This window comes from Nannobrachium achirus (genome assembly GCF_963921795.1).
Source record: "Nannobrachium achirus genome assembly, chromosome: 20".
In the NCBI taxonomy this organism is placed as follows: domain Eukaryota; kingdom Metazoa; phylum Chordata; class Actinopteri; order Myctophiformes; family Myctophidae; genus Nannobrachium; species Nannobrachium achirus.
Window position 1 is genome coordinate 11,743,911 of NC_137827.1, and position 25,335 is coordinate 11,769,245.

General features: G+C 41.1%; 3 protein-coding genes across 3 annotated transcripts; 2 read left to right on the forward strand and 1 right to left on the reverse strand.

Annotated features, from left to right (window-relative positions):
* The first annotated feature begins 1,711 nt into the window (after window positions 1-1,711).
* LOC308305693 (interferon alpha-inducible protein 27, mitochondrial-like) lies at window positions 1,712-5,859 on the forward strand. Its single transcript, XM_080750534.1, has 4 exons — window positions 1,712-1,796; window positions 3,908-3,937; window positions 4,463-4,624; window positions 5,545-5,859. Exons 1-4 carry the CDS (start codon window positions 1,781-1,783, stop codon window positions 5,649-5,651), a joined length of 315 nt encoding a protein of 104 aa, XP_080606660.1. The 5' UTR covers window positions 1,712-1,780; the 3' UTR covers window positions 5,652-5,859.
* Window positions 5,860-8,647: 2,788 nt separating this feature from the next.
* On the forward strand, window positions 8,648-17,495 carry hmgcl (3-hydroxy-3-methylglutaryl-CoA lyase). The gene is made up of 9 exons (XM_080750376.1): window positions 8,648-8,771; window positions 8,898-8,987; window positions 10,086-10,193; window positions 10,742-10,837; window positions 12,439-12,587; window positions 12,707-12,770; window positions 14,099-14,287; window positions 15,304-15,429; window positions 15,703-17,495. Exons 1-9 carry the CDS (start codon window positions 8,670-8,672, stop codon window positions 15,802-15,804), a joined length of 1,026 nt encoding a protein of 341 aa, XP_080606502.1. The 5' UTR covers window positions 8,648-8,669; the 3' UTR covers window positions 15,805-17,495.
* Window positions 17,496-20,041: 2,546 nt separating this feature from the next.
* On the reverse strand, window positions 20,042-20,908 carry gjb3 (gap junction protein beta 3; the record flags this gene model as incomplete). Its single annotated transcript, XM_080750829.1, has 1 exon — window positions 20,042-20,908. The coding sequence occupies one exon, from the start codon at window positions 20,906-20,908 to the stop codon at window positions 20,042-20,044; it is 867 nt and encodes a 288-aa protein (XP_080606955.1).
* Between the last annotated feature and the right edge of the window lie 4,427 nt (window positions 20,909-25,335).

Sequence of the window (25,335 nt, forward strand, 5' to 3'; positions counted from 1 at the left end):
GCAGCTTTGTGAGCTTGTAGATCGACAAATTTCACTACTTCTTAATAATTTGTTATGGAATTTATTGGGTTTTTCTTTTATTTATTCATGAAATTTAGTGGACAGTAAAGGTTGTATGACAGAAAAACAGTTTTAGTCTACATATAGGACTTAGGTATTTCTTGCAGTAGAGTTATGACAAGCTTCCCTGCGTGACATGGGGGGGGTCACTTCCTGTGACGTCATCATGAGACAGGCCAGAGACTCCAGCAGCTGGAAGTATAGTTGTACTTGATGTCAAACAACTCCATGTCATACCAGAAGTTCACTGCAGAAACACACAGCATCACATCTTAGATCAGTGACTTCTCAACAAAAAAAGAAAAAAGAAATAAAAATACCATTACTGCATCAAAAGTAATCAACAAACTTCTATAAAAACTGGTCATTCATCCATCCATCCATCCATCCATCTTCAACCGCTTATCCGGAATCGGGTCGCGGGGGTAACAGTTCCAACTGAGACCTCCAGATTTCCTTATCCCGAGCAACTTCCTCCACTCCCTCAGGGAGTATACCGAGGCGTTCCCAAGCCAGTTTGGAGATATGGCAAATTTGTCAAATAATATAAATATAGACAAAAGATTTGAAAGTATCTGATCTACAAATTCACAACTTTGCTCATTTATCTGTAGACCCAAGTAGAAGTTGAAATAAATGCAATGCCCACAATTCCAAGTGCTTATGAGGGTGTGTGTGTGTGTGTGTGTGTGTGTGTGTGTGTGTGTGTGTGTGTGTGTGTGTGTGTGTGTTCACTTTCTACATGAACTAGTTCAAATTCAAGTTCACAACTTCTAAAATGAATTAGTTCCCTTCATAGTTCATAATTCCATAATAATTTTAACTAAAGTTCATGGTTCCCCAAAATGAATTAACTTAGATATAGCAGATACAAGCTCACAGAGCTTGCAGATGTGCTATTTTTGAAAAATCGTGAACATGTCTTTGAATATTTCAAATCCTTCTCAGGTTTTTTGAAAAAACAATGTTTCTTTGTCAGTGGTGATCAAACCTTTTCATATGAAGGACTTCTCTGAAACGGACAAGCGGCAGTGTGCGGGTCAGTCTTTATATCTGTCTACTTGTCAGATCTCCTCCCAAATGTGAAGGATCCCCCAAAATGATATGTATTTGGCCACGGACCCCATCTCAAAATATTTAGTTCCAGGGACCCCCCAGAAGCAAAATTTGAGTTACAAATATTTGCTTAAAAAGTACACAATATCCAAAGATCTGCACACATTTTCACGACTTTTCAAAAATAGCAGTAGATCTGCTATTTTGTTCAATAGTTAAAGCATTCAATAATAAATAAATGCCCCTCTACCTTGGGCCCTAGTAACTCAGTCCCCTTGTGACGCCTGTCATATTGGCAGTTGGCAGACCTAAAGTAAGCCTCCTCAGAATAGAAAAAGGTGATATGTTACACTTCAGGATGGATATAATATGGAGTCTCCATAATATGAATTAATTTGAATGTGCAAACATGACCACAACGGGAAGCTCATTGAGGAATTCATGTTAAAAGAGCTCCCCTATAGCGCACTCTAGTGTTCAGATGTTGTACTTTATTTTGCTTTCATTTTCCTTGGAATGAAAACGTAGCCTCGCCTGTTCAACACTAGAAAGCCTGGTGAAGAAGGCGAGGTTAGTTCAACACGTAGGCCTAAGTATTCGGCGTATCCCTACGCTATAAAAACCCACGTGATTTTTGACATCAGAACAAAACAAAACATTCAACATGGCACCGAGTATGAGTAAGTATACACAAGGCTTTAAGATATCATTTACGTTAGGCTATATTATCGTATCATATGTTCGATTCTGGTCCAGACTCCAGAGCATTATCGCCGGGGGGTAGAATGTAGATGGATAATCTACAGCACAATATAAAATTCATTGTCCCGAACATTGTCACTGACACCTCTAGAGTAGAAAGGTGATCCTTGAACCCTTATCACCAGAACGTGATCACCAATGCTATAACTACAAATATACAGTTTTAAAATCGTTCTAAGCCAAGTGGATGTCAGTGTTCACACCAACTATAAAAATACAATGGTGAAAGACAGAAAGTTATAGTTATATTTATATATTTATTTTATTGTACCCAGTGGGAATGGCGCTTTAGCCTTGGACCAGCAGGCTTTGGACCAAGACTGTCATGAATGTATTTGATCTGACATTTATCAACACAAGTCGTGGTCCAATTAAGGCTAGATTGTCGTCAGGGGGGCTGTAACTTCAAACTTCTGTAAACATGTAGCCATTTTTTTAGGAAAATACTGCAAATTCTGCAATTATGAAAGTATATTATTTGTATGCCCTTGCCTTGAAACAAGGATCCCTCCCAGGTTACAAAAATGCACAATGAAGCTGTCAGTTATTGTTGTTACCACCACTCCTCCCCCCTCTATTTGCATCCCTCCCTCCACTCTCTTCTCTTCCCTCAGAGGGATGAGAAAGAGGGATGAGGGGGATTGGAAGAAGAATGGAGAAGGAATGGAGAGTCTACATCCATTCACTCCCTCTCGCATCTACACTATTTTTCCCCATCACACTTTCATCTATGCTTTAATACTTCCCCTCCATCCATCCCCATCTTTCTACTATCCTACTAATAAAGGAGCAAACTCACGCTCTAACGCTCTAACGCTCACGCTCTAACGCTCACGCTTATCTACGTTTATCTATTCACTCGCTTCAGCAACTGATCCCAAAGTTCACATGGTATTGGCCATTAGCATTATACCAACACTGACGGAGCCCGAATTTCATTTATCCCAAATTAAAGCAGTTTTTTTAGCGTTTTCTTAACCACTTCTGTTGAACTCTGCTGTCTGTTGCCAGGGTTACGGTCCGTTCCTCCAGGCCATGGGATCTGTAGCCCCACACACACACACCCCTTTCTCTCACAGTTAGGAATGTTTCTCTCTCTCTCTCTCACACACTTTCACCGGGTGCGTTTGACATATTATGCACATATCTTCGAACGGGTAAGGTCTAGTGTTCATTAATCCTTTCAAGGTCCCATTAGTCCGAGTAAGGTTAGGGTTGGCATTCACCAGGTTCTGCAGGTTAGCATTCAACAGCGTCAGCAGGTTAGCATTCACCAGCATCGGCAGATTAACCTCGGACTATAGGGACCTCAAAACAACGGGAACTCGGAACAGTGTTATGTCGCGCACCCTCTTTTTCTCAGTTCTAATTTCTATCTCTTCCTCATAATGTAATTGTTTTTTTTCTTTTCTTTTTTATTTATTTAAAGGAATTCATTTCTATTCACTTTAACCTACAGCTGTATACCTACACAGCAAAGTGTGTGGAATGATCTTGATAATATATCATCATTATTTGAGTACACCACTCTTCATGTCATATTAGCTATTTTATATTTATATAGTTTAGGTCCTATTCTGCAGTGGCTGGCTCGCCTGGCTGGTAACTCTAAACCAGTATTGAGCAATTTTGATGATGGAGAGGGCCACTATATTTTTCAAAGCGCCAGTTGCCTATGTATGCTCTAAAGTAAACTGTCTAACCCTAAACTTATTTCTCATCTTATCCTCAGTAAAACAAATACTAGTAGGCTATATGCTGCCAAAATGAATGAAATGGTTAGTAGTGGACCACGCTCTTTTTCAAAATATGCTGGGCGTTATACTACGTATATATAGCTTAACACGGTAGAACACACCACTGGAATCACCCCTAAAGGTGTGTTGCTGTGGCATCAAGGTCTTAAATATTAAAAGGGTCCAAAAAAGGTGTTAAAATGTTTTGTATTTAATTGAGTTGACTGTAAATACCCCCTGTGTAAAGGATTTTTTTCAAGATGCCATTCTAATTATTCTTTCTCTTTTTTTAGAGACTGTAGTAGCAGTCGCAGTAGGCGCAGGTAAGATGATATTACATTTACAATATATACTGTATATCATGGATACTATTACAATAGTAACCCAAGCCAAGTATGACCTACAGTAGTCAACCAACAAATGGTCAAGTAAAATAGATTACAGAACAGGTGCATGCAGGTACTGTAGAATATACATCACAGGTAGACCTCAAAACTAGTGTCTGTTCAAATAACATACTGTACTACCATGGCATCATTGCAGTACGCTACCCGTCATTCACTGGCAGTAACCCAGATTACGAGGAGGCTACATACAGTACTCCTAACTTCAGTTCTGCCAGTGCAAAAAGCAAAAAGAAAAAGCAAAAAAAAAGAGCCCTCTGCATTAGTCTGGTGATGAGGTGAAGTCTGAAGAGATGAGATGTCTGACAAGGAATGGACAGTAAAGGCAACATTTCATCTCACTTTAATGTGGACGTGTAATAAAATATGAAACTCGTTCAATATTTAAAGTCTTTATACATTGGCTCATTCCAATTACAAAATGTAATTCTGTTGAATGTTAAGGTGGTGCCATGCTCGTGGCCCCTGTTGCACTGGGGGCCATAGGTTTCACTTCAGCTGGAGTAGCTGCTGGATCCTACGCCGCATCTATGATGTCAGCGGCTGCCATTGCAAATGGAGGAGGAGTGGCGGCAGGGACGACAGTCGCAGTTTTACAGTCAGCAGGTAAATTGTGCAATGCTTTGAATTTGAGATGTTTTCTTTTGTTTTTACTTTACCAGTTTAGTCGCGTTAAGGCACATCCCCCCCAGGCCCACCACAAAGTAACTTGACAGCTTGGTGCCAGCAGCCATCAAGCCGATTTGTACTTGATTGTGCGTGACACTGGTAGTGTCACGCACCGAAAATAGCAGATCGACAAACTTACAGACTTTAAGTATATAACTCAGGCTCCACAACCAAGCTTGATCCCCTTACTGTATATAATCATTGATAATCATCTGTTGATATTAACAACCTACTACTACTGATTTCAGAACACAATATACAGTGATGAGTGACGGTTCTACAGTTTGTAATGGACCTCAAAGCTCCAATATCTGACATACAGTATGCATACAGTGATCTGATGCATGCATCCATACATGCATGTATTCACACATGGCTACAAAGCTTTTTATGCAGTTAGCATTAACAATCAAGATCAATCAATTAACAATTTCCACTAGGGCTGTCACAATTATTACATAATCGTCTAATCGTGATTATTTTACATTATCGCAATTATTTTCTCATGATCGTCATAATCATGAATGTTGAAAAATGTCTGAAATAGTGGAAATAGCCGATCTACAAGTATGTAGATCGGCTATTTCCACTATCAAAGTTATTTTTTAAGTAGTAAGTTGTCAAATATGTCAGTAATTTCTTTTTATATTTAGGTTATGTGTCATATCTACCATGTACAACTTCAAGTTCAAAGCCTAAAACACAACACAATTAAATCGTTAATCGCCAATTATTTGAGTGACAATTAATTGTCATGTAAAATGTCATATCGTGACAGCCCTAATTTCCACCCTAGCATCTCACGAGGTAGCACACTTTGAAATATAAAACATACTGTATATGTCATGTTTTTCAAGGTGTGGCTGGTCTGTCCGGGGCAGCCACTGCAGCCGTAGCCAGCGTTGGAGGATCTGTGGGCGGGGCCGTTGCATATCTTGCGGGCAAGATGGGCAGAACTGGGTAGTCTGTCTCTCCACAAATCTCCACAAAAGAAATCTGCTGTTATTCCATATGATTTAGCTCTGTCACTTTTTTTCAGTTCTAAAAGTCACCTTAATACATTTACAAAACAACAACTGTAAATGTAAAATATATGTTTACACGTGACAAGCATTTGTAATTGCCTTTTATATTGGCCGTAAGCAAAACAAATTAAATGCTTTTCAAAAGTTGTTTCTTGGCTCATCAATATATATGTTATTATTCTGTGAGGTTTGAGGTAACTGCAATTCTTTCTTTTGGTCTTTTTTTTTTTAAATAAAATTCACAATAATGGACAACCGGCAATATCTATAATCAAGAGACAACAATCTGAGTCCAATCAAATGTTTTGATCGTATATTTATGGGTATAGTTATATAGTGTAGTTACAGTATAGGCCAGAACGTGAAGCACCACCATGAGGCCCATTTGTAACATTAGGGGTAGAGGCTCTTCCTTGACTGTGTGTGAAGTATCATGGTCATAAGTCCAGCTCCGCCAGAGATAAGCTGTTCACAGATGGACACAAACACGGAGACAAGTGGCGAAAACTATCTGTGGCCTCTGGCTGTCCTGCCGTGTGGAGATGATTACAACTTCAAGTTGACTGATATGTTTGTAGTTGATATTGTCCGTTTAGACCAGTGGTTCTCAACCTTTTCAGGCTGTGACACCCAAAATAATCGCATTTGAACTGGGGACCCCCACACCCTGCACAAGCACTTGGAATTGTAGGAGTTGGCATTACATTTAGTTTCACTCGATCTATTCCATTGTGAAAATAGCCGATCTACATGCTGTTGTGAGCATGTAGATCTGCTATTTTCACAATTTCTGGCTCTAATATTTGACAATTGACCAATGTTTGACCAGAGGTACTAAAAAGGTCTTTAAAGTCTGTTTCTGGGGACCCCCCCCACAGGTTGAGAACCACTGGTTTAGACGAGCTAAAAACAGCCACACCAGCACAAGTGATATTCTGCCATCAAATCTTCCTTGTGTGACAAATCTTAGTTTGTTGTAAGAACAGTAAAACACCCAGATGTTCACTCACTGCATCATTTCAACAGGTGCTCCTATACAAATCCCACGTAGGGACATGGATCAAGGTTCAAGGTTGTACTTTATTGTTACGTCTTTTGTACAGGTAATTGTTTTTGTTTGGCATCCTTCAGACAATGCAGTCGTTTATCAAAAAAACAATATAATAACAGAAAACCACATCTAAAAATAATAATAATAATACTCTAAAAAGGTGTAAATAATAGTAAGACGTAAAAAATAAAGGAGTGCAAAAGGCAACAAGAGCAACAGGAAAAGAAAAGAGCATCCTCAGATGTACATGTGCAAAAAGTTTGGCATATTCTATACGCCAACAGCATATTTTTCCAGTAGTTGCTACTGTACTGTACTTAACTTTTGTAAACATCTTCACAGTGTGTTCTATGTGCAACAGATTAATATATTCAACTTCACAGTATGCATTTATGTACAGTAGGTGCAATTCAACTTCACACATTATCCCTTTATGCGATTCCTTTTTCCCTGGATCTTGGATGCGATGAGAACAGATCACAGAGTTCTATATACCCACCCACTAAATGAAACACAGATTTTACCTGCCCAAAAATGACATGGAAATGGTGTCATCTATCTTATAATGAGCATAGGGAGAAGACCTGTGATGATCTTTTCTGATTGGACTAATCAAGTCAAGTCACCTTTTATTTGTAGCCATATTATAGCACATTTAAAAACAACACTAGTTGACCCAAATAGTCTCATAGTCCAAGAATCAGAAAAGCAACAACAACAAATGTTCATACACGATGTCATACAATATTATGTCATACAAAAGAATTTACAAATAAATCCAAAATGTAGCATTTTCTTTGTGTTATTATTTGCCAGTGGTCCAAGGAGACAAGAGTGGTGAACTACAGGTGTGTCATGACTGTTAAATAAACATATCCTATTGTACATCATTTGAATTTGTTAGGTGTGACATTATCTGTCTAGAAACAATGATAAAAGAAAGCAGAAATTCATAGGTGGTTTAATAGCTAGCTGGAAGGAAGTTAATTAAGGAGAATCAACATATAGTTGAATGGAAGGTAGCCTAACTATAGTCTTCAATATTAAATAGGGGCCACCATATGGGCCCCAATGTAAACAAGCCAATAAGACTTTTTTGTGGTGTCTATCCTTTTAGTTGACCTTGTACTAGTGAGCTGTCAACACACATATAAAATCTACCACATGTGGATAATTGGGCTGTTTTATCATTTGTGTTTCCTTGAGATGGTTGGTTCATTGGTTGTTTCTGTATAGTTGTTTCTTCATTTAGAATACCATGTGCTTAAAAACTATTAATTAAATGGATTAAATGGTGTTACAGCCTATGGTGTGTATTTCGAGCCCATCTGATGTTGCTGAACTATGAAATATTAAGGGTTTTATGCTTTTATCTGAAAGGAACTATCACGCTGGGAAACGCCACTTTGTAACAACAGCGCCATGGCTGTTTTCTGCCACTAGATGGCAACATGTATCCATTCAGCACAGCCGCACAGCAAACCACGTGAATGGTCGCATGAGGTACGTTTTTGCCATGGAAGAGACTGAGAGAACAATAATTGAAATAAAAATACAAAATAAAAAAAATAAAAAAGCAACTGTAGAGCAGACTCAGCAGACTGAGCTGGCCTGGCCCACGCAAGCACGCACACGCGCGCACACACACACACGCACACACACACACACGCACGCACGCACACAGAGAGAAAGAGAGAGAGAGAGAGGAATATATTATGTAACGGTATTTTAATTCGTTTGTGGACAATTTCGTTTGAGGAGTCGAAAGAAATGCCGTTATTCTTATTATTAATTTCTTATTATTACGGTATCATTATTTAGTTTGAAACTTAAGCGTAGCTAAAAATGAAAAAATAAAGACAAAAATATACCTTGTGTAGCGGTCCTTCCTTCGTCACATAGCAGCATGGCGGCGCTCTGGAGGATGGTAAACACTACTTGGAGCTCCAGGACCATCATGGGTCACCAGTGTCTGGCGTTCAGCTGCTCTGCAGCGTTCGCCAAGTCGGTACGTTGTCGTGTGTGCGTTTATGCTAGGGATATAATCCCTTATTTATGTGTATAATATAAGTAACTTAATATCATACGAATGTTGCTAACGTAACGAGAGTGTGTGTGTGACTACATACTGCAGGTCGCTGTGGCTGCAGGTAACAACAAGACCCTCCCGGAGAGAGTGAAGATCGTGGAGGTGGGACCCAGAGATGGTCTTCAGAATGAGAAGGTACAGTACTAACTAACTGACAGTGACATGGGAGGTTGCAGGTGTAAACGATTTTCATTGTTGTACCCTCTAAAGTTTCAAGGTCCTCCTTTTACTCTGACAGTGTAGCCTACAAATGGAACCAAATGGATTATATTTTGGTTCCATTTGCACACTGTGAGAGTTACAGACTTGTATGGGTCAATTTAGGAACCCACAGAGTCCCTGGAATCCACTTTGAGAACCACTGTTCAGAGTTGCAAATGGATAGAGCCTTGATTAATGTTACATCCTGCTTGGGTCCTGCTGTTATGCAATGCTCTTGGACAAATATTTGCTGTCATTACTCCATGGCTGAAGAAGGCGCATGCCGACACTTTTTTTTTTTTTTTTTTTTTTTTATATGTTTAGGCTACTGTAGCCCAAATAATGAAAGGATTTCCTGCAAAAAACGAGCACTTCCAAACTCCAACACAGAATTTATTTACAGAAAGTAGCATCTACAGTGGATCAGTGGGCATCACCATGCAGGCTTGAGGTGGACATTTTTGTCAAAATTGCCACAGACATACAAATGGAACAGACAATAATATTACCAGAAACACAAAGAGCTAGCCCTAATATATTGTATAGTACAGTGGTCAAGGGACCTTCAGGGTTCCTTGAAGGTGGTATGCAAGTAACTCAGGGTTATGGGGGTCCTTGTCTTGAAAAGTCTAAAAAGTACTGTTACATATTCTGAAGAAAACCTGCAGACATTCAGTAACTGGGTCTTATGATCATAATTGTTATGTAAAAATCATGTAAAAACTACATCTAAAGTTTGCCTCAGACAAGGACAAGTCTTTGTCAAGATTTTTATGAAACAGAAACGTTGAAGATAGAAAGAGGATAATTCAAGCTCTCCGTACAGCTGTAACGTTGTTTAATACAGATAAGACTTTGCTGTTTGGATGGATGTACAGTATGGGCTGCCAAGGGTTGGTATTGCAAATCTAGATTACAAAATAGGATCTTGTGTGACTACGGTGGTCTGAGGGATACCAGTAGCGCGCCAGTATTACTTATCTTTTCTAAATATTTGCTGATGTTCAAATGTTCTCTTCTTTCCCCCCCCAGACCCTTGTACCGGCTGAGACCAAGATTAATTTGATTGACATGCTGTCAGAATCGGGGCTGTCCGTTATTGAGGCCACCAGCTTTGTCTCTCCCAAGTGGGTTCCACAGGTGGGTTCAATGAGGTTCCACTGATTCTCTCACAAGGGGCGTGAAACAGCTGTTGTGTGTGTACAGCACTGTTTCCCTAACAGTGGGTCAGGAGTCAGAAAGATCCCATTTATTTTCCTATATAAAAAAGTATATATATATTTCAAAGGATTTGAATATGATTTCTTTAAATAATTGTATACATTTTAAAACAAATAAACAAACAAATCTAAGAAATTCCATAAATAAAAAATAATAATTAAGTAGTGAAATTAGTCGATCTACAAGCGAGAGAGGGCGAGATCATTTAGCGACCGGGTTGCAACCTGGTTGGTAGTTTTCCTGCGACCGGGTCGCTAAATCTACTGACGGGTTGCGACCAGGTTGTAGGTCGCTAAATGTTCTCGCTCCTACTGAAGCTCGCAACGCACCGCATAGTTTGGGTGCCAGGCAAATGTCTAATCTCTCTTTTGGGTCTCGACCTGAAAAGTTAGGGAACCACTGTATATGTGTCATTTCACCTCCAGTGTTCACTATCGTCTTTCTGTTTTCTCTTTGTGTAACATCAGATGGCAGACCAGGTGGAGGTGATGAAGGGCATCAGTAGGAAGCCCGGTGTCTCCTACCCGGTCCTCACCCCCAACCTCAAGGGATTCCAAGCTGCAGTGAGTGCCATGTATCTTGGGCACACACGCCAAGTCATCAACCCATTTAGAACGGGTACACATTATTGTGTATCATTATTTTATGCTTTAACTATTGAAAAATAGCAGATATACAAGCTCACAGCGCCTCACCGAGTGCCGCGCTGCGAGCTTGTAGATCTGCTATTTTTGAAAAATCGTGAAAATTAGAATTTTGACCCGATTCTCTAAGTGTCTTTTGAATCCTTCTAAGGTTTAAAAAAAAAAAAAAAACTATGTTTCTATGTCAGCAATCTGGCTATAACCATCTTCAAAGAAAAGGTCATTTTCACTTAAATGGAGCTCAGTTAGTCTGTTCTTGAGAGACCACTATGTCAATGGTTCTTAAACCTTTTCATGTGAAGGACCCCCAAAATGATATGTATTTGGCCACGGACCCGCATCTCAAAATATTTAGTTCCAGGGACCACCCAGCAGCAAAATTTGAGTCACAAACGTTCGCTTTGAAAATGCATATATTCAAAGATTTGCACACATTTTCACGACTTTTTCAAAAATAGTAGATCTACAAGCTCGCAGCGCGGCACTCGGTGCCGCGCTGTGAGCTTGTATATCTGCTATTTTTCACTGGTTAAAGCATTCAATAATTCTAGGCCTAAATGGGTTAAAGCTACTGAGTAAACCGTCTTTTAATGAATCTCTCTGGTTGAGCCTTGGTTCTTTGCCATGGGGTCCTCTGCTGACATGATCGATAGTTAATCTTCACTGTTATTAGCCTGGTGGTAAACCATCCCGGTCGCATGAATTCCCATTTTCATGTGTCTTCTGCAGACCGGTCTGGTCCCCCGAGCGCTGCCTGGGTGGGCGTTTTTGCAGAAACCAAAAATGTAGAAGGGCCAGTCGGGGTCTGCGCTCAAGGCCCTCTGTGATTGACAGACACTGATTGGCTCCTCCACGTTTTTTTTCCCCTCAAAAACACCCAGCGAGAGCTTGGGGGGCCAGACCAGTCTGCAGAAGACACACGATAATGTGAATAGTGTATATGCACATACGCCATTTTGTTCTACTTCCGGGTGTCTTTTGACTTCCTTCACAGGTGTTACTGATGATACTAATTAAGGCTCTGTTTGATTTATTGTACAGTGGTTCTTTAATTTCAAGGACCCCCATAACTCTGTACAAATGGAATCAACAAATGGAAGCAAATGGACCCTTGCGGGTCCATTTGCTTCCATTTGTACTCTCAGAGTTACACACCTGTATGGGGACATTTGGAACCCACTCAATGACACTTTGAGACACACTGGTGTAGCAGTGTTTCCAGTGAGCCAACATGCACAATAGCAGCACCCTGACTCTGTTTGACCAGAATGGAACAGAGCCTTCATTAGTATCATCAGTAACAACTATGAAGGAAGTCGAAAGACACCCGGAAGTAGAACAAAATGGCGTATATGCATAATACCCATTCACGAGCCTGGGATGGTTTACATTACCAGGCTTTTTGTGATATTTACAATTTAAAAATGAGCACACAAGCTATTTATCACAACGCTAAAGGTGAATTTAAAAAAACCTGCCATACTCAAACCAACGCCTCTTCCATCTCTCAATTCCTGCAGGTCAAGGCAGGAGCCTCGGAGGTCGCCATATTTGGTGCAGCATCGGAGCTGTTCAGCAAAAAGAACATCAACTGCTCTGTGGATGAGAGTCTGCAGCGCTTTGAGGAGGTGATGAAGGCTGCTAAAGGGGCCAATGTGCCAGTAAGAGGGTAAGACTAATCTAGTATGAGCCATTTGACTCATTGTATTATTATTTTTCATTTGATTGTTTTCCTTCTTTTTTTTTTTTTGTCCAGAATGACCTCATCCATGTTTCTTGTTCCTACAGCTATGTGTCATGTGTGCTCGGATGTCCATATGAAGGCAAGGTGGCACCTGAAAAAGTAGCACATGTGAGTTATCTCAAAGATTGTTAATTTAGTAAGATACACCATCTCAATTGGAGCCACTAGAGGTGACGTGGTATACAAATCCTACGGCTAATCTCGCGAACGTTCAATGTGTACTGGTGCTTGATGCCTTGAGAGTAGGTTGCTGAGACAGAGAAAGGTCCATAATAAAATTGTCGCAGGAGAAAGATAATTAGTATGAAAATCTTGGTGAATATTTAGTTCAGTGACCATGGGGCTAAAGACTGGTTCAGAAGCTGTGTTCACTTTCACTCTTTCATTGGAAATAATAGACTCCAACCTGCTTCCAGTCTCCTAAAAGGTCTCCTACTTCACGCGTATACAGGAAGTAAACCAGAGATGGCATGTCTTGCTATTTCTGTCTTGGGTTATCCCCCAGTGTCTGACATTGATACATTGTCTCATCTCCTCACTTCCTTGGATAAAGCAGCACTGTGAGCAATTTCTAGCTTTATTTCACAACATGTAACGGTTGATCTGTCGATTGTTTCTTCAGCGTTTTGATTTGTCATTACCATTCTAGACTCTGAAATTGCTCAATATGTTCACCTAACTGTCAAAAGCATACCTTTTCATTTTATCCACAAGTTTCCAGCGTCACATGAGCCCTTGCATGAAAGGTGGGCATCACTCCCTGTTTTCTTACAAGGAAGTTAAAATATAAGGAAGGGAAACCACGTGACCGCCGGGACCGGCCATGACGCTCCCATAGGTGCCAGAATGATGGAGCCGGCTAGATCAGCTCATGAACAAACCTGGAAGAAACACTATTTATGAACGACTGAGACCTTTGTCATATAATCGGTTCAGGAATATAACAAAAATATATATCAAAGGTATTTTTACAATCACTTGCTTTTCGATGTGCACAGTGCATAATTAAATAATAATAATAACAGTAAATAATAGTCGTTTCTGTCTCCGAAGTATTGCGAGATTTGGTTCACAGACAGGAAACGGTGGATAGTCTCGCGATACTGGCACCCATGGTGAGCTTCATGGCTGGACATGGCGCATCCCCGTTGTCACGTGATGTCCCTACCTCCTATTTACCTTGTTTTCTTAGCTGTGTCATTCTGACTGGTTGCTGTCGCTGCCGTGACACCTGAAACCAGGAAGTAAAGCACACGTTTTCCCCCAGTAAGCTTCCTTGGGAAACTTGTGGATATGTAACAGAGACAAGCGTTTACATACTGTATATGAGACATATTTATGTGACTCAACACTGGACTTATTATTGACTGCTACAATTTCATTTGATACATGTTCTGTGTATTGACGAATGGTTTTACTGCTACCCTGATCACCAGGTGGCAAAGAGCCTCTACTCCATGGGCTGCTATGAGATCTCTCTAGGGGACACGATAGGTGTTGGCACCCCGGGGGGCATGAAGGAGATGCTGGAGGCGGTCACCAAGGAGGTGCCAGTCAGTGCTCTAGCGGTCCACTGCCACGACACCTACGGTCAGGCCCTGGCCAACATCCTCATGGCCTTACAGGTTAGTGGGCTGTAACTTCCATTATAGTTATATTATTTGAACACAAGGAATAGCAAGTTACCCATTCAAAACGTAGGTAGGCCAGGTGCTGGATAAAATAATTTGTGCACAAAAGATGGGAGACATTTGTTTTTTTTATATCCACACACACAATGGAGTTCAACGTCCATTGATTATTAGCAACTAGATTTAATTCCAAAGAGTGGCTTGAAGTCAGCAAACTACTTTAATTATAGACAAAAACGTCCAAAATGTAAGTAAAAAAAACGACTTTCATGGGTGCGCATGAACGTCATATAACAATGAAAATTTCATGTCACGACTATTGTGACCAAAGAAATTGCGATTTACCCTGGGGCGGAACATTTGCCAAAAGATAGCCGATCTACAAGCTCACAACGCGTCGCAACCAAAGAGATTTGTTAGAGTAAAAAAAAGACGGTATCAAGTATGTTATTTCCAGGTCCGTTTTACCAATTTACCCTTTGTCAAGTCCCGCCCGTTGTCCCGCCCCTCTTCACACCCATTGGTTGCTGTGTCTTGGTGGGACATTCGGTGGGACACTCCATCCACTACCATTTTAATTCAGTTGCTTCGTATTGTTATTCTGTGTATTCAATTCTCATTTCAAACTTGGTTTCAGTAAAATGGAGCTGCTCAGTGGCAGTATAGTGACTCAGCAGCATGTTTTTAAAGGTTTTTGTTTTTCTACAAAAATTATGTTTTAGCAAATTCAACATAAAAAGAGTGGAACTAGGGCGGGACAAGGCAGATAGAGCCTCCTGGTTGGTCAGTCAGGGACCAACCAGAAGGCTAACAAAGGGTGAATTAGGTAGGGTTTAAGGGGTATATCTGGAGCTGCATATCCAGACATGCAGCTCGGAAAAATAAAAGGTGAATTGATCCCAATTAAATCTCCACGATACGATTATTGTGAGTGTGTTTTGTCGCGATAAACGATGATAACGATTATGGTCCCATCCCTACATATAACGTATTCATATTTCCGCTGACAGATGGGTGTCAGTGTGGTGGACTCGTCAGTGGCAGGACTGGGCGGGTGCCCGTACGCTCAGGGGGCCTCCGGCAACGTGGCCACAGAGGACGTGGTCTACATGCTGCATGGACTGGGCATTCACACGGTGAGGATCCTCACAAACCTACACCCACTCTTTCATCGCGTCATACATCACATCTTTACATCCTGTGACCTTCCATCATCATCCTCATTGTTACCAATGTTCACTCTCTGTATGTTGGTCTAATCTCTAGGATTAGTGTTTTGTGTTTTAACGTAAACCCTACTATTGTTAGTTGTGCAATGGTGTCACTATTTTTGACGTTTCTTGAGAAATTCCGACGGCGCTCCTTTTTCAAATTTGTGTTTTGCTTTGTGTGCTTCTGTGCATCGGCAGGGAGTGGACCTGCCCAAGCTGATGGATGCGGGAGCGTTCATTTGTCGTTCGCTCAACAGGAAGACCAGCTCCAAGGTGGCCCAGGCCTCCTGCAAGCTTTAACAGACGTCGGTCACTTTCTGTCCGTTTCTTTTTCCAGACAAAACCACATCCATCTCCTGGGCCTTTAATTTATTATAAGCTCTCCAGTTCATCGTAGTTTCTATTTGATTTAACCTCTACCAGTAGAACAGTGGTTCTCAACCTTTTCAGGCCACGACCCCCAAAATAATCATATTTGAACTGGGGCACTGACCAGCACTAAGAGTTGAGGCATTACAGTTTGTATAACACGGTTCTATTGTGAAAATAGCAGATTGTGAGCATGTAGATCGACTATTTTCACAATTTCTGCCTCTAATATTAGACAATTTGGCCAATGTTTAATTTGTCATTTTAGAGGTATTAAAAAGTCCCTAAATTGTCACTTTAGAAATATGCATATACCCTCTATACAATTAAAAATTATGTTGGTTTGTTAACTGTTGAGTGAGAAAACAATGTTGCACATTAAGTTAGTCATCTGGGGGACCCCTCAAAATAATTTGGGGACCCACCTGGGGGTCCCGACCAACAGGTTAAGAACCACTGCAGTAGAAAGCCTTTATAGACTTGGGTACACGGAACTAACCTTGAAGTGATAAATATTTTATTTGGTAACGGGCTATGAAAGCCGTGCTGGAACGGTGCCTTATGTACAGTATATTGAGTCATGCCTGTCAAACCTTACGTCTTGACCAGTGTTTTTCCCCCTACTTAATATTCAAGCATAGCCAAAATATTCAAATGGCCCTGTTGGTTTTTACAACCCTCTTTATCCTGTGGGTCTTCTCTACCTGGGTATTTTACAAAACTGTGCAGTTTAGCCTATATCTTTAACTTCTAAAGGGCGTGAAATAATGAAGTCACATCGGTGGCTTGGTGCTGGTTCTGTTGATTTGTCTGTGATTTCACAGGGGTGAAATATCAGGTCTGCAATGACTCCAATACCCCGGCGTTTGGATGCCAAGCGCTCTGAGCCGTCCATTCAATAAAGAAGCCGTGAACCAGGGGAGCGCCGGACTCCTTGGTTGGGTGCTGTTGGTCGCATTGAGGTCACTGTTTGAACTGAGCCTGAGGATTTATCACACCCTTGTATCATCAGACACACTGTAAAGTCCGTAGTGTTCATTTCACTCTGAGAGTAGACAGGTTGAGCCAAACGTACCTTGTGGGTCCGTTTTGTTCCACATTTTGTCCACTCTCAGAGTTAAATAATTAACATCCAGGATTGTACTGTGCAGGCAGGGGCAATGGCCAATGGATTCTTAAACACTAAAAATTACAAAATGGGGGGAATCATTAAATGTTTTGTTTGTACTCGTATCCCTCTATATTAAGTTATCATTATTTATACTGATGCGATGTGAGAGTGGTCTACCCATCCCCAACTCAGGACTCCTTGATCGCTGCCTTCCACACTCTCCTGTCTGCTTGATTTGGGAGCATCAATGAATTCCATCTTGCTATAATTCATATGAACATAACGTTGCTGTGAGAATCGGTGAGAGCATTTTTAAATTGGGATGGTGTGCATTCCAACTGATATCAATATATTAGTTTAGTTTTTCTCATTAAATAGGTTTAATTTTTCTTTTGTGGTTGTGGTTTTGTGAATGTTTAAATATTTGTTTTAAAATATTAGTTCTCATATTATAATTTGTATTCATTGTATGGATGGCAAATGTTTAAAAATAATAAACTATTTTAAGGAGGTATAGTGTTTTTTTTTTAATCAATTATATGATAATAGTCATTGTTATAACAACACATTTGTTCCTTATAAAGGCTATCCTGCAAATTAAGGCAAAATTGTGTACATATGAAACTTGTTAAGCCATTGTTGTAGATTTGTGTACACAGCATAAACTGTAGGCTATATTGAGGAAGGAACTACAGCTTTTTTTTGCACAGATCATAAGCCAACATTTGCAGTATGAATGTAAAATACTCCCAACGATCTGTATACTGAAAGGATTGATTACGAGCAAACAATCTTGCTAAAGTGTTTGCTCCTCCACACCTTGTTGGAACCCGATAAACAAGTCCAACTGGTGGACTGAGATTCTTAATGCTTACAACACCTATGAGCTAAAAAAAACAGGACAAAAATGTCATTGTCGCAAACAAAACAGAAATCCTTTCACAGTCCTCAATCAGTATTTCACAGAAACTTGAAGATATGCATTGACAGAGACATGAGAATATCTGTAGGTGAGTCATTCAAGATGTCATTGAAGCCGGTAGGTGAAAGTTAAAAAATCAAGCCCCCTGACAAATGAACAGATAGATGGTCAGGTCAGGTGTCGTCATCACTGGACATGCAAATGTGTTTGTAATGTGAACTAATAGTAACATATCACTGTACAGTAATTGATCGCAAAAAGGTGTTATGATTGACGGCAAGCTATGGATCCAAATGTCTCAAATCATTTGTGAATTGAGTTCTTTTAGATCATTTAACGCAAGGGTCTTCAACAGGGAGTCCGGGTCCTCAGAGTTACTACAGGGGGTCCTTCAAATCTTTGTGTGATGGAAACCTTTTTCCTCCTTTATATTAACCACTTGAACCCCAGTGTCCATATTTTGAGAACCTTAGCCAAAAATAGCAGATCTACAAGCTCATAACGCCTCACACTGCGAGGCGTTGTGAGCTTGTAGATCGGCTATTTTCAGCAAAGAGGGTTGGTGTAGAGGGGAAAAAGAGCAGACTAAGTACAGTGTGAAAGGTGAAGTTTATAAAGTATCGATGCGGTTCAAGTGGTTAAATATCTGACGACACAAATTGACATGAATCCAAAATATAATGATGATTGTGCTGTCAAACAATGAAACTACTGTAAATGGAATCTATGAGAAGGTTGTGGGGGTGGTCCCTGCTTCATCTCTCTCTCAACTAAGGGGTCCTTGGCCTGAAAACGTTGAAGACCCCTGATTTAACGTTTGGTTTGAGATAAGTTTAGAACGGCACCGCAGTTCTGGAATTAGCTTACAAATACAATTTGCTAAAATTATCCTATAAGATATTTGACCTATATGATACAAAAAGCACAAATCCTGGTGATAATTTGAACACTTTATTTATAAAAGAAATTAGATATAAACATTGATTGCGTCACCAAGGATGACATTTCCAGCTAATGATTCCTCTGATGATTCCAAGTGTCCATCAGATGACATCACAGTTCAATGTTTGTCTCATCTCTTCCACTGTAGTGCTCCAGCGTATCCAATACGGCAGAATTAAACTGCAGCATTCCTTTAGCCTTGTTTAAATCAACAGTGGACTCAGAGACGGGGAAAGGTTGTGTACAAGCATGTCAAAACACAGGCGGTCTATGTACATTACTGTAAGAGTGGCTGTGCAGTATTAACCTGAGACCCAGCACATGCCTGAGGAGACTTGAGATATACATACAAGTTAGATATGTATATTGTTTTTGTGCTGTAATCATTTTCTTGAAGTTAAAAAATGCTTGAATTATGCTCCATCGCCCGACGGTGTCGCATGTTGACAATAGCAGATCAACAAGCTCGCAACGCACTGCATTATGAGCTTGTAGATCAGCTATTTTCGGCGCACGACACCATCACATTGCGAAGTATAAATCAAATCTCTAGACTTCAAACAATCATCATCCATGGAAGTATTATTTGTCATTCTGAGGCAAGTTGTGTCTTGATGATGGAACAAAACACGTCATCAAGTCAGCTTGTGAACAGGGAGTCTCTCTCTCTCTATTAAGTGCTAACTGAAATGTGTGTTTGTTGTAATACTGTAGAGACAATAGAGTGACTGGACCCGCTGCAGGATTGGCTGTGTGGGTGAATACCTCTCACAGGTGTGTCCGGAATACCTGCCTCCGTGCCCATGACTGAGTCTTTCCATCTAACTATCGCCTCCCCTCCTATGCCTCAACTCCTATAGACCTGTCCAGATATCTTCGCTGGAATGTTCAAATAAAGGCTTGGGTGAATTGTCAGAGTATTAAAAAGTCACAAGTCCTTTATTGTTTCAGAACAGAATGTGATGCAATATTGACAAATCAGATTTGACTCCTTGTATAAAAGGACACAGACTTGTAAAACAGGTCTGAGAATAACTTAATATAGCGACACTCAGGATAAATCCAGCTGTGAGCTTCGCCAGAGCATGGCAAACTTCTAAGGTTTCGCCAGAGCCTCATAGAGCTAAGATCCGGTTCTGTAGTCTTTAATGAACTTCTAAACCAAGCTCGCAAACTTTCTCCCAAAGTTTGGCTTAGCTCTTCTCATCACGCAAGGTTAGGTTTGGGGCAGAGGCCCGCAACTCCTGCGATAGTTTTAGGGCCGAAGGCCTGTATGCAGACTTGAAGGTGGGAGGTCTTTCCTTCAGGTCTAGCCTCGACATGCGAATGTTGTTGTAGTTGTTGTCCGAGGGGTCGTCCTTGTAATCGCTGTGATGCACGGCCACGTGGCGATGGCGCCGCTTCAACTTGTTCGCGCAGCGAACGACGCGCTTGGAGATGAGGTAGATGACCTCGCAGACGTTGAGCACGATGCAGAGGGCCGAGGCGCCGACCATGAAGTAGGTGAACACCTTCTTCTCGGTGGGGTGGCCGATGTAGCAGTCCACCACGTTGGGGCAGGGCGTCACCTCGCACTTGACCACGCGGGGCAGGTAGAAGCTGTCGTAGATGTGGTGCAGGATGTAGAGGAACGCCACCTCGAAGGCCGTCTTGACGAAGAGGCTCAGCAGGTACGTCCACCACAGGCCGCCGTGCTTCTTCCCCGTGTTCTTGTAGAGCTTGGCGCTCTCGCCGTGCTTGGCCTGGTACTTGCGCTCGCGGTCGTCGCGGTACGCCACGTGCATGACCACCATGAAGGAGGGGCAGCTGACGAAGATGAGCTGCAGCGCCCACAGGCGGATGTGGGAGATGGGGAAGTAGTGGTCGTAGCAGACGTTGGCGCAGCCGGGCTGCTTGGTGTTGCAGTCAAAGTCCTTCTGCTCGTCTCCCCACACGCGCTCCGCCGCCACCACGTACACCATCACCCTGAACACAAACACCACGGACAGCCATATGCGGCCGAACGCCGTGGAGTACTTGTTGACTCCGCTGAGGAGGGCTTGGAAGGTCTTCCAGTCCATAATCTGGGCTGGGTGTCTGCTGTCTCAACTGCTTCTGTCGCTGGCTGTATGGTTTACCTGAAAACCTGGAAAAAAGGATGAGAAAACATAAGTGTGGCCATGAGTTGATTTGGTTGATCACATGATGGAGATAAGCTGATGTCACACTATCAGTCCCACCAGAGATAAGTTAAGAAAACTTTATTGTCCATCAAATTTAGCATAAAATGGAAATGTGCGGATCCATTCTTCTCTTCTTCAATCAGTCAATATACAACAATAAACACAACAATACACAAATGCATTAAAAACGTTATAAAATGTATCCCACAACATAACAACAGTGTGATCAAGGGCTGTAGCTGTCGGAACTATTTAAACATTTTCTTATTTGATGCCAACAGTAGAAATCACACATGCGCTTATCAGCACAGTGGTGGTATGAGTAGGCCTCAGATTAACCGTTCCATGAAAGACATTAAGGTCTATGTTTCTTAAATGTTATGTCAAAACGTTAAACTATTAAGTAAAATTATCCCTGTACGTTTTATATTGATGGTCTATTTGTTACATATTGAATTTTCTTTTTTTAATAATGTATTTATTCACAGACTCAGTGGAAACATTCTGACATCTTAACATTACATTCCCAGGGCACTTTTTATTGTATTTGTCCCTTTGAGCTACCCAACAGACAACAACAAAAACATGTTGAACTATAAGATCTTTATGTAGGTCTTCTTGGCATTTGTAACTATAAAACATCTGTCATCTTTAACAGAAGAAAGAAATCGGCATTAGAGTAAAATCAACTTTAAGCATACAAAACGTCATACACTTATTCTCCATAGGCTAGGATGTGAGGTGTTTTACGCGTTTTTAGACAGATATGCCCCCCTAGCCTCGTTATGCTGTTTATTGATTGATTTGATTGAATACTAATTAGCAGTTCACATAGGAAAAGCATAGGACAGTAGGCTACAGTTCAGATACAAGGTCTGGTCGACTATAGAGTCCTTTAAACCCAAGAAAGCACTATATGGCTTGTTTATTGTGGTCATTTGTACTCGATTCGTTGAGTTTGTGGCTATATATTATAATAGATAATACGAACAAAACTCGTTTTGATGAGGTTGCTGTATGGTTGCTATCTGGCGAGTCAAGATAAAAATGCGCATCTCAACTAACTAACTCCATTTCCACAGCTCAATAGTTGATCTTTCCACTTACCAAAGTAATATCATTCCATCGTCAGGTCGCAGACACGGTAGTGTTGTTTTAACGACTCGTTAATAACAAAAATAGAGTTTATTTCCCTTTTACGAGCAGATTCACCTCCAGTCTTCAGGTAGAGCACCGCTGTCGATAGACGCGCCGTAAGGTTTGCCTGTGGGTGTGGTTTAAAGAAGAATGGTGTTTTAAAACGCCCAGATGTTTCTCTCTCTCTCTTTCTCTCTCTCTCTCTCTCTCTCTCTCTCTCTCTCTCTCTCTCTCTCGCCCCCTCTCTCCCTCTCCCATTGCACGGACGCACGCACATTCGCACAATACACTTTGTAAATAACTGTCCAACTGAGTTGCGATCAAAGCCTCTGCTCTGGACATGTGTGCGCAATGACAGTAAAATCCACCTATTTCAGACAGTGCACAAAAATGGTCACATTTGTGCACTTCTCAGAGTCACAAATCATGGACAAATTGAACGCTGGAGTTTCCCGTGCTTTTGTTATCTACAAAGTACAAATAGTGCTTTTTTGAGTTCATGGAAGGTAACTATTAAATCAAGCTCAAACATTTGTGGGCAATGTTTGAGCCTGTTTGCGTGTATACATTACTAATCCCCCCGGGCTCCACTCTCTAGTCTCTTCTTGTTTCAACGTGCTCTGATCTAGTCTGGGAAGACGTTTAATTCACGACTCATAGGCGGGCAGACACACCCTGAACGTGGGCAATTTGTTCACGCATTTGTTCATTTCGTCACCCTTGGTGTGTGGAGAGCTCCAGAGTGCGCGTAGGATATGTATCTATATCGAGTCTAGTCTAGAGATAACATCTGTGTTACATACACGGGAGAGAGGGGGAAAGGGTGCCAACTGCCAAGTACCATGATGGGCGGGGAGGACTGAGTTTCAGAGCAGAGGCCTTTCATCGAGGCTAAACTCCTTATCGTGTTACCTGTTCTTCCAGCCCAGTAGTATCCCATTGTTTGGTATAGGCTGGTATTTTACTGTGACTGACAACACTGCAGCAGGAAAGAACAGATTTAGAAGTATCATTTTAATCAATGTGTCTTTCGCATATGTTTCACCTAGGCCTACATGCATGATAGCAGTAATAACGAGGTTGAAACCACCCATGACCCACCCATGCCTACAATCTCCATTATCCAATCCATCCCACCCATTTTTACAACCAAACTTTCTTTCCCACGTGGAAGATAAGTTTTCCCATGAGGTTTTCACAATAAAACTGGTTTGCTTGAGTTTGTGCTTCAGTTCTGCACATGTAGGCTATATAGTCAGGGCCAGGGTGTCACAAGGGGACTGAGTTACTAGGGCCCAAGGTGGAGGGGCCTTAATTATTTTATATTTTAGCTATTGAAAAATAGCAGATATACAAGCTCACAGAGCGGCAACAAGTGCCGTGCTGTGAGCTTGTAGATCCGCTATTTTTGAAAAGTCGTGAAAATGTGTGCAAATCTTTGAATATATGTATTTTTTAAGCAAACATTTGTAACTCAAATGTTGCTTCTGGGGGGTCCCTGGAACTAAATATTTTGAGATGGGGGTCCGTGGCCAAATACATATAATTTTGGGGGTCATTCACATGAAAAAGTTTGAGCACAACTAACATAAAAACAGGTTTATTCTTGCACACATTTTCACAACTGAAAAAAAAAAGCAGATCTACAAGCTCGCAGCGCGGCACGTGAACTTGTAGATCTGCTATTTTTCAGTAGTTAAAGCACAAAATAATGCATAATAATGGGTTCCCATGCAGTCTAAATGGGTTAAACCCCATCCCCCTGTGAAGAACATTCATGGGGGGCCCGCAGTGATTAATCCTTGTACCCAGGGCCCAGAATTTGGTGCGACACCCCTGGCTATAGTGCAGGAGTAACTTCTTTCTGTGGTGGTGCCCTGTGTTTGCAGTTTGCAGACTACAATCATAGCATTCTTCTGTGGAGGGAACATTAAAACATCTGCTTGTTTATAATGCCATGCCATTGCCAGAACATGCCAGCTCTGTGGTTATGACTTCTCTATTCAGGCACAAACAAAGCACAAGGATCTTATGTAACAGGGATGAAAAGAGTACATAGTATGGCTTATAATGGCACTCTTTGAAATCACTATAAGCTTCAAGTACATGGGTGTGATTGGCTAAAACTAGTCCTTATCAGACAGTTAACCGTCTTATATTATATTACGGTATATCTCTTATATTGTAGGCTACAACACATACAATAGGCTGTAATGTGTTTCTTGTACAAAGGAAATATAAAATAGGGACACCAGGGTTAATGTGGTTAACTGTTTATGTTAATCATTATGTTTACTCATGTTTTCCGCTGTCTACTACACCCTTTTAGTGGTGTGGGAGCCAAATAAGGTTCCACGTTATTCTAATTTTACTCTGTGAACAAATACAATTCTTTTCATCAGCACTTTGCATATTACATTATTCAAGTTGAAAGTAAACACATGTGAATGTAACATGTCTTTACAATAAGTTGCTGCCAGCCTTACAGTTTTTCCCTTCCAGGCACAGATATTGTCTGGGATTGCCAACTGCACTTAAGTTTTTCAGGAAAGGTTCTTTTTGGCACGAGTCTCATCATGCACATGTAAACAGTATCTTCCTTGGCAACACACACTGGAGTTAAAACTCGCTTTGAACAAAAACACTGTGGACAAGGAAAGGGTGGAAAGTTCCTTCTTCTTCCTCCAAAATGAAGAACTGGTCCAGGCAGTTTGCCGGGGCGCACCTGAAGGAATGCACCCCAGCATGAGTCAGCCCCCGCTGAGCTGCGTGTTTCAGCACGCAGATCCAAGCACAGGCACAGGGAAAGAGACAAGGTTTTTCGCTGTCTGCACATGATTCAAGTAGACTGGAAATCATGTACTGAAGAGAATAAAGAATACCCCAGGCAGGTCATTTTAGTCGACATTCACAAATCAAACCAGCCAGTCTGAAGTAAAAATGTGTAGGAGTGATAATGGTGAGCACTGCTTTACATTCTCTGATGGGAGATAAGAGCCCTGCATTGCATTAACCAAATTCAACCTGGCATTACTATTTTGATTTCATTATAGGTGAAATAAAAATAAAGAATTTAAAAACAAGAGACATTTTTGACAATATCCAAACGGCAGCTTGTAGATCAGCTATTTTTTATAAAGTATATTGGTCTTAAGTCCTCATCCACACAGCAAAATCCTTACGTGGAA